At 41.3% G+C, this 9,200-nt stretch overlaps 1 protein-coding gene across 1 annotated transcript; it reads left to right on the forward strand.

Moving 5' to 3' along the window:
- Nucleotides 1-385: 385 nt before the first annotated feature.
- Nucleotides 386-8,192, forward strand: LOC104625638 (FYVE, RhoGEF and PH domain-containing protein 1-like; the record flags this gene model as incomplete). The annotated part of the gene is made up of 3 exons (XM_010293317.1): nucleotides 386-551; nucleotides 6,263-6,431; nucleotides 7,595-8,192. Coding segments are annotated over exons 1-3 (792 nt in total), but the record flags the coding sequence as incomplete, so codon positions are not given.
- Between the last annotated feature and the right edge of the window lie 1,008 nt (nucleotides 8,193-9,200).

Genomic DNA, 9,200 nt, shown 5'->3' on the forward strand with positions numbered 1-9,200 from the left:
TTTCTAATTCACCGTAACTTAGGTGTATTTTACCGAATAACATGATCTTGTATGGTGGGGCATTGTATTTCTGTTTGGAGAAATTCTTTTGAAATGGTTTTTATCTTTTATATTTTCTCTTTTATTTCGGGTGTCCATAGTAAAAATGTAAGTAACTAAAGACAGGATTACAGAAATTCCATCTGTCTTATCAGTCAGCTAATTTGACATGATTATTAAGGCTGGATATATTAGTTGTAATAACTTGTGAGTGAATGGTTCTACCCCGCTCCTTTCCCTCAGGAACTTGGATGAGTGATATGCTTCTAGAAGTAGCACAAATCTTCAGGATTAATCAAATGAAATAAATATTGACTTCCCCCCCCCCGCCTCTCCCTCAGGTTGCCCTTGTTCTCCTTTTCAAGTCAAATGTCACATTGACTCAAATCCGGTGTTGGAAGCATGTGGGGAACTGCAGCACATCAGCCCGGCGCAATGTATCCATCAAACTGGAAGGAAGCCCAAAACCAAAACTCCACTGGCCAAAATGCATCCTCTGCAGAAACCCCAAGGCAAGTGACTTTGTCTTTCTAACAATTGTACAAGCTTCTATCGCATGTGAAGTGTAGTAATTTTAAATGAATTGCTTTCATTTTTAGGTCACAGGAAAATAGTTATTCTGAGGTTCAAGTACAGCTGGTAGGGTTTTATTATCTTCTTTTTTTCCAATGTTAGATAACCTCTTAGGGAAGCCTTCAAGAAGAAACTGATTCAGGAGTAACAGATTACTTAACTTGTCAATTTATATTTCCTGTACTGTTGTTATACCTCATGCAGCTGTGAAGTGCAAGTTTAATTTAGCAATATTGTTTTCATCCTTTACTAATTTTTTAAAAAAATTATTTAGGTAAGAATAGCTTATTGTTCAAACCTGGTCTGTTTTCCATTTATTGTACGAACTATGCATAGCAACAGGAAATGCCTAAATGGAACAAATGTATTTTAAAAATGAGAAATAGAAGCTAAACCAGTCATATGCAAGGGTAGCATCTGGACTGTGGTAATTCCACAGACCTGCCAGACTCATAGTCCAATAGGTGGCAATCCCAAAGTATGGTAGAAGAGAAGCCAGGAAGAAGCATGTTCCAGCTGGTCTCCAGGCAGGTCTTCTGGTCTCCCCAGGCTTTTCTTCCCTAAAACTTCAGAATGCTGAAAAAAGGCTGCAGTAAGTTTCTTGGAAGAGGATAAATTGTTTTCGTGCTTCTCCATCAGCAGAATGACATATGGTCTCTCTTTGTCATGTCAATTCCACTGCTACCACCCCCTGCTTTGTAGAATTGGTTAAAGTGTTGTATATAGTGGGTGCTTGCCTTAAGGTGGTTGCAGATGCAGAAAGCATGTAGTTTGAGAGGCGTTTGGAACAAAGGAGGATGAGCCTGAAGAAGATACTATGTTCATAAACTAACATTTTTTTAAGAAGCACGTCCATGTGATAGACAGTCATTGTCATGTGAGAAAAAGAGAAAAGGTATTTTGGTCACCATTAGGTTTTGTTGTACAAACTGAGCCTCCGCACACACACGCCCTCCCGCCCCCCAGTTCAAATGCCTGTACAAAAGCAATTTTCTGATATGCATTCAACCTTAAACAACTACAAAAAAAGCATTGTCATTTTCTGGTTCTGGAAGTAGACCTTACGTGTTAAATTAGTATACTAGTTCATGCTTGAAACATCTCGCGAGGTCTGTGTATTTATGGTGCTTTCACCTTGAGGTCTTGGTTTGTCCAGGTTTAATTAGTGGATGTTCCATGAATGTTGTTAATACTAACAAAAAAAAAGACTAGCAGAGGTGTCTGTTCAGTAGGAAACGGAATGAATTCAGCTGCTGTAGATTTTTTGCTGTTCCACTGATTGCACTGATTTCCAATTACTGAGGACATAGCCTGTCTTTTTATAGATAAGTATTTCATAAAAGTTGGAGGGAGCCTACTTAGTTTGAGTCAAGTCATGCTTAAAAGTTACCCAAGTAGATTAGGATAATCTATTTCCATCAGTGAGGTAGGTGCTGCTGCTTTCTGCTGCTCACACACATCCAAGCTCTCTCTCCCGTTACAGCCATAAGCTTAGAACCAAAGAAGTCAGTGTATCTTACTGGCAGGTTAATGCTCTGACAAAGATGGAAATTTGTTAGTGAAGAAATATAAACACCCACAGGTAAAATGCTTTCTTGACTAGTAACTCTTGCTAATACTTTTTTTGAGAGAGCTCACTTTTGTTGGGCTTCTTGATGTCACTGCTTTTAGTAGTCCATGAAGTCCCAATGAAAATTCCCATGAGACTGTTGCGAGTACCCAGTACTTGAAAATCAGACCACCTAATATTGTCTCGGCCTGAGCTAGGTTAGCAAAAGCTACAAATCAGCATTACAAGTCTTGGTCATGGATATGCCAGTCATCTTCCTGAAAGACACTTCTTTGTCATAAATTTTAAATAATGATTTTGTTATTTCGCTTCACTTCTTTATAGTAAAGCTACTTTTAAAAAGTATCTGCAATTAGCTTACATATGACAGTAGAGAACAATACGTACAATACTTTGCAAGGAAGGGAAGATGGTACAATTTTTTTTCTCTTCACTTTTATTGACGTTGTAAATTTGAAATGGCTTTTCTCCCTTGTATAGTTCATTGATCTCCTGTTACTGTATGGGTTGTATACCTAGTAAAGAAAGGAAAACACTTCATGCCTCTTCAGGAAAATGAAATCATCAAAATAATAAAAAAAAATAAGTTGTTTTTATTAAATTGACTGTATTGAAGTTGACATTTTTCCTGTAAACCATCCTTGCTTCCTTTTGGTGGCCGTGTCCAAAAAAAGTAGTTGTGACAGTGTGGTGCATTTCCTTGCAGCGGACATAAATCTTTCCTCCGTTTTTTGTTGATATTTTTATGCAAGAACCTTTCTTCCCTGGGCTTTCTCCCTAGAGCTACATGGATGCCTCATTAAGACCTGTTTCTCATTGATTTTTTGGGTGGGATGTGCTGGCATCACCACCTGAGATTCTAGGAGCAGCCCTCTACTTCACACAAGGCTGTGCTGTTGGGTCATTTATTCTTCTTTTTTGAGTGTATTCAGTTCCCAGGGAAGAACCCTTCATAATCTGCTTCATCATGTGTATTGTTTTAGGTCTCTTCCTGTCAAGGGACCTTAACTGAAGTAAGTAAATCCGCATGTGCAACTTGCGCCACTTGAATTCCTCATTATTAGGTCTTCCCAGCGAGTCACGGCAGACCCACCACCGCTGGGATTACTGATAGGAATGCCTCTATCAAGTCGCTAAGAAATGTGTGTTGACTGTTTGCATTACTGTAGAGGAGGCACTTGTGAGAGACAGATTCATGGGCTGGCGGGGCTGAAGATGCTCATTTTGCAGTGAGGGAAGGGCCCATAATCCCTGCTGTTTCACAGACCCTGGGCCAAGCCTGGGCTGTATCTTCTTCCACATATTTAACCTTGCCTTTCTCATTTCTAATTCTGTCCTGCTGCTTCATGTTACTTGTTCCTTCTGCAAGAAAGATTTTACATCTTAGTTTCTGCCTCCTCCAAATAGCCGTGGGCTGCTATGTAAAACCTCCAGGAGGAGGAGGACTGGGGAAATACCATTCCAACGCGTGACCTCAGCCTTCAGGCGCCACCTGAAACGTGCTCCATGACACTAATACCTCTTCTGTGCAGCTGGCTTGCCTTTTCTCCACCAGTTTGCTCGTCTGTGCACAGGACAAGCACTGGAAGCTGCGTCGCAGGTTGTGGTGGTTGGTGGCTGGGACCCGGAGCGAGAAGACAGCAGTGCTGCTTGCTGCGTGGGCTGGGACTTGTGGAAGGTGGCTTCAGAGCATGGGCAGGAGCTCTGCTTTGGCTCCCTCTTCGGGTCTAGGGTCCCTACCTAAAAGCATCACGTACTTTTTTCCCGGGGCTGACTGTTCATTTCGTACTGACGATGATGGCACACATACAGATAAGCCTATTTAGCGCGCAGATCTTTCATTCGGTCTTTCGTAGAAGTCTAAAATGGTTTTTAGTTTAAGAGTCTGTGTTGTGATACGTAACGCTGCTCCCACGTACATTCTGAATGTAGGCTTTTTGCGTCAGCTTGGGAGTAAACACCTTGTGTGGTTTACATTTTGCTTCGTAAGCGCGGTGCTTGATGAGGTCAGCGGCTTTGCCTCCGCGCTGATGTCTCCGCTTCTCAAAATTATTTCGGTAGATAAAAACTCAGAACGAACAAAAGTGTTTTCCTCCTTCCTTTTTGTCCCGGGTGCAGTGAACTGTCTCAGGTGATTCAGGCAGGGTCCAAGACAGACGTAAAATGTTTCCCTGGACAGCAGTGACACCCGTCGCTGTTAGTGTGAACACTTTGGCGGTGACCTTCTGAGTGTTGTGGAGCAGTCTGAAACTATGAAGAGCCTGAGAGGGGACGTGGGGTCGGTTTCGGCCTGTCTGCCTGCTGCATTATGCACCTTCTGTGCAGAGCCTTTTCTGGCTGGATGAGCCAGATGGCTGCGTGGATGCTCTTTTTTAGGTGTGGGGGTTTTTGGGGTTTTTGGGTTTTTTTTTTTTTTACAAGGACAAATGTGGCTGGGCACTCACTGATCACGTGGTGTGCAAGTGAAAACTTGGTCAACAAAACAGAGAGCTCCACCATCCAGTTTATATGCAAGATGATTTTCTTTTCCTGCTTGCCTGCTATTCCTGTGTAAAATAGGTTTTGTGGTGGTGTTTTCAAAATTGAACTACGACACCTTTATTTTAAGACAGGAATTCCAGATGCTTCTGGAGACTGGGCAAATCAGTCCTTTTTAAAGGAAGTGTCCCATTAAAGCTCAAATCCTTAGAAGATTTTATTTTATTATTTGGTGCTGAAATAAATTCAGTAGTGTAGGTAGTTTAAAATCTGACCTATACTCGGAGCTCAAAAACTCTTTAACATTGACGTTTGACAACGACCATCCGTAGCAGCTCCCTATCCGCTGGAGCAGGGAGGACATCTGGGCTGGTGTGCAGAGCCTTCTGCAGGGTAGGGACAACAGGAATTGGCTTTTTGGATGCATATGCCTCCATTTAGCCTCCTAAAGAAAGCAACCCTGATATTACCTTCAGAACAGTTGCTAATTAAAGCTCCACTACAATGTTAATCACATTATGCTGATGTGCCATATGGACCATTTAAAAATAGGAAATGCTTGAAATAAACTGTTCTTGAAAATGTTGTTTAATAAAACATGTACTTAGAGTTTCCTCATTTGATATGTTAACTCTTTGGATGGTCTAGACCAGAGGGGATACTTGGCCGCTCCACGCAGCCTGCGCTTGGGGAGTGATCGCGCAGTCGGTTTGCCTACCTTCTAGTGTCAGCTCTGCCTATGTGTGGATGCTTTCACTGTACGAAACTGTAACAGCACGTGAACCTGTTGCCATGGGTTACTGCTTGCGTATTTGCAAAACCATTTACTCTGCAATCAATGTAAGGTCTGAATAATTTTTTTAAAATTACGTTTAAATTACATTGAGTTTAAATTACATTACATTTTTTTTAAATGCTGTATTGAACTTTGTACCTTCGCCTCCTAGTGAATGCTTAAGCAGAATGTATATGTTCTTACAACGTGTGTTTTATTTATATCGTATATAACTCGATGTAGAACCAAAAGAGGAAGGAAATTTATGAAGACTACACCACAGAAGAGATGGGGGAGGGAGAATGAAAGGAAGAAAAGCTATTATGCTCTGCCTGTGCCGTTTTTGACCAAGCAAATACAAGGCACTGAAATCTATGGTGGGATTGTTTTTTGGTGGTTTGTTTTGGGTTGATGTTTCCCCCCACCCCCCCAGTATAAGAGATTCAACAGAGTGCCCGAGTTTTGAAAAGTCATGGGAGGGGAAACTCGTTAGTGTGATTGAGATGGTGAGCACATTTGCAAAAACGAAGTGTGAGCTGTGCATCCTGTTTGGTAACAAGGAAGCGGTAAAGTTCTGCGAGCCTCTCTGTTCGCTGACACGTCTGATACGGCTGGAGAAATACAAAAGAGAAGCCTGTCATTTTTATTAGCGTACAGCAGCTTGCTTTGCTGTAAGAAATACTTCGGGACTGCACCTGTGCAGTTTATAGAGGATGGTGAAAGAATGGATGCCCCTCGTTCTGCATTGAGCCCTTGGATTTTGTTCCCAGTTTAGGATAAAGAAGATGGAGATTTATCCTCCCGTTTTTTCCCTTCTCTTTTATTAGTACCTCCTAAGCCTGTCCATCTCAAACCTGGGCAGGAAAGAATTCCTCCTGCACCTTCTCGGCCTTTGCCAGCTGACCCCAAGTCATCGAGGAGCTTAGCACCTGGAGAGGAAGAAATACCAATATCGGCAGGAGTCAACACCCTCATTGAGAAATTTGAAAGTATTAGGTAAATATGGCTTTGCGAGATCTGCTCTCATCTGCCTTTTCTGCATTTTTAACTTGGAGTATCACAATAGAAAACAAGTGCAATTATCATGTAGAAACTCCTCTGGGGATGTTTTCTACTGGAAGTGCAAAACTTGACTGACTACACAATGTTGTTTTTTTTTTAATTAAAAAAAAGATTACATTTTTTTTCTATGTATTTCGGCAACTTTTAGTTTGTAACATACAGTTGTTCTTAAGGAGCTTAAGACCTGCTGAATTTGGTAAGTGTTCTGTCAGAAGCAAGTAGCCCAGAGTCTGCTTTCAGTAAGTTGACTTGATGTCAGGATTGGTTCTTGCATTATAGGAACTTGATTATTGTGATATAAAATAATTGAGTTTTCTGTCTAAGATTCAATAAACGTCAGACATACTGTTAACTTGCCTCTTGGAGGCAGGGGAGAGTTAAATCACAACGTACTGTGAAACAACATCATGGAGAATGACATTTCCTCTGAAACTTTTATGTATAAGAGACATTAAATAGGATAAAATATTTTTGTTTTGCTGTAAAACCAGCTCATTTTACAAACAGATGAAAAGTCTCTCTGAAGACCAAATCTGCCTGATGGAGCTAAGTGATTTTTTTCAAAAAGAGGGAGGTGGAGACAGGGACACCGTACTGTGCTTTGGAGTATATTATTACCTGGGTGAATCTGGGAAGGTGTCTTTCGAAAAGAAAAAGTAGTGCCGCCTTGTGCTTCAAAAACATCCTCTCTCTGGTGGAAAATACCTTGCCCCAAAGGCTTTGTTCTGTTGAAGAATGTGAGTTCCTGTTTAAATGAACCCACAACCAAATGCTTTTTTTAAAAGAAGATGATTCCTCCCTCCCCAAACCTTCAAACCAGACTGTTCTTCAGGGCAATGTGGAGAGTGTTGAAGGCCCAGGATTCTAGTGGTGCCATTTCAGTAAAATTTATGGCTAGGGGTGGTGTGTTTTTATCTGAAATTGTTGGGCGAATATTATTACAGCAATGTGCATACACTTGCCTCCTAGGATTGTAAGGGGGGGTGCAAGGAATACAACTTGGATCAAGTGATAATCAGGTCCTCTCTCTTTTGGGGCACTTCTGAAACCTCTGAGTGTTAATATGAATGACTGTGGTGCTTTCTCTTCACCTGCAGGCAACCTGTACATGTTCTTCAAAGAAACCAACTAAATTTAGCTCTTAAGATGGAACCTGGCCTGGACTCATCCAAACAACCAAGTTCATGTGACTGTGACATGGTGGCTTCCAGCGGCTCTTCCACAAATGAAAAAAGCGAACCAGATGAAAATGAGCCAGATGTACCGTGCAGTGCAGATCTATCTAACACAGACATAATGAAAATTAAAGAGCTAAGCATAGGCGATAACAAAAGCCATGAAGACTGTACTGCTGTGACTGTGAGCAAAGAGCCCTCTGGAGAGCTTGGCAATAAAGACTCAACTGCAGAACTGAACGGTAATGGTAAAATTCCCAACAGAGACAGTGGCATCGACAGTCCTTCTTGTAGTGTGGCAGGGGAAACCTTCCCAAGCGAAGACAGTGCAGAGCAAAAGAAGCCCAGTGTGGCTGGGAACCCAGGGGAGATGGAACCTGACAAAAAGGGCACCAAACCTGCCTCTGCGGAGCAGAAGAGAGACTCCACACAGGATGAAGACAGTGACATTGATGAAGGAAGCAGCGAGGAACAAGAGACAGCAGAAGTGCCAAAGTTAGAATATTTGGATGTAAACAAGGTAAGGTAGTTTGTTCATTACTATTAAGTGTTCTGAAGCCAGTTCCTGATTCTGGCGAGAGATCTCCAGAATCACTTTCTGACACTGTTTGGGTTTTTTGTTTGGTTTTACGTCAAAGGATCATGACGGTCATTATAATTTCCTGCTTGATGCGGGTCGTAACTTTTTCCTGACCTAGACAGTATCTTTTAGAGAGGTTCCCAGACTTGATTTAAAAGGTTTCATATAGGAGAATCCATCATAGCCAAAGGTAAGTTGTTAAAATTTAAGTGTTTTTGCAGGTAAGGACTCGCACCTTGTGTTTCTTGTTTAGATTTGTCTAGATTCAGCTTCTGCTTGTTAGATCATGTTGTTTTCAGTGGAGCTCCATGATATGCAGGGGACTAACTGGATAGTGCATCTTGCAGGGTCAGGGTGTCGCATCCTGGAAAGACATGCTTGATGGAAATCTCTTCTAACGGTAATTTTTTTTTTTTTTTTCCACACAAAGCCCATGCTTCTAGTAGTGTGACTACTTCTAAGTGCAAAGAAGTTGTTTTGAGGGTAGTTGTATCAAATTACTCTTCAGGAAACTGTAGCTAGAAGAGATTTCCCTGGAATCCAGAGTAATGTAGTCCAGGCTGTTGTGTATTTGCTGCAGCTGTATAAGATTAATGACAGATTCTCTTGATTATCTGTTTATCTAGAGAGTTATTTTTAGAAATAGTGATGATAGAATGGGTTAGATTTTTCCAGAAAAAGAAAACAGAAGATGCTTTGAGCAAAAAAATCTGCAAAATATTCCACTTTTTGTTTGGTGGGGGTTTTTGTTTGTTTGGGGGTGTTTGGGGCTTTTTTCTTTTCCCCCCCTCAGCCATCAATAACGGTAAATTTAATATACTGGATTTCTGTTTTTCTAAAGAATATGATGAGCACTAGCAACTAACGAATTGTAGCTAGTGAACTGTACTGTTCACACCTCAGTTTGTGCAAATCGGATCGTTCTGTTGAAAACCCCCAATATATCCT

The sequence above is a fragment of the Phaethon lepturus genome, unplaced genomic scaffold (genome assembly GCF_000687285.1).
Source record: "Phaethon lepturus isolate BGI_N335 unplaced genomic scaffold, ASM68728v1 scaffold49938, whole genome shotgun sequence".
In the NCBI taxonomy this organism is placed as follows: Eukaryota; Metazoa; Chordata; class Aves; order Phaethontiformes; family Phaethontidae; genus Phaethon; species Phaethon lepturus.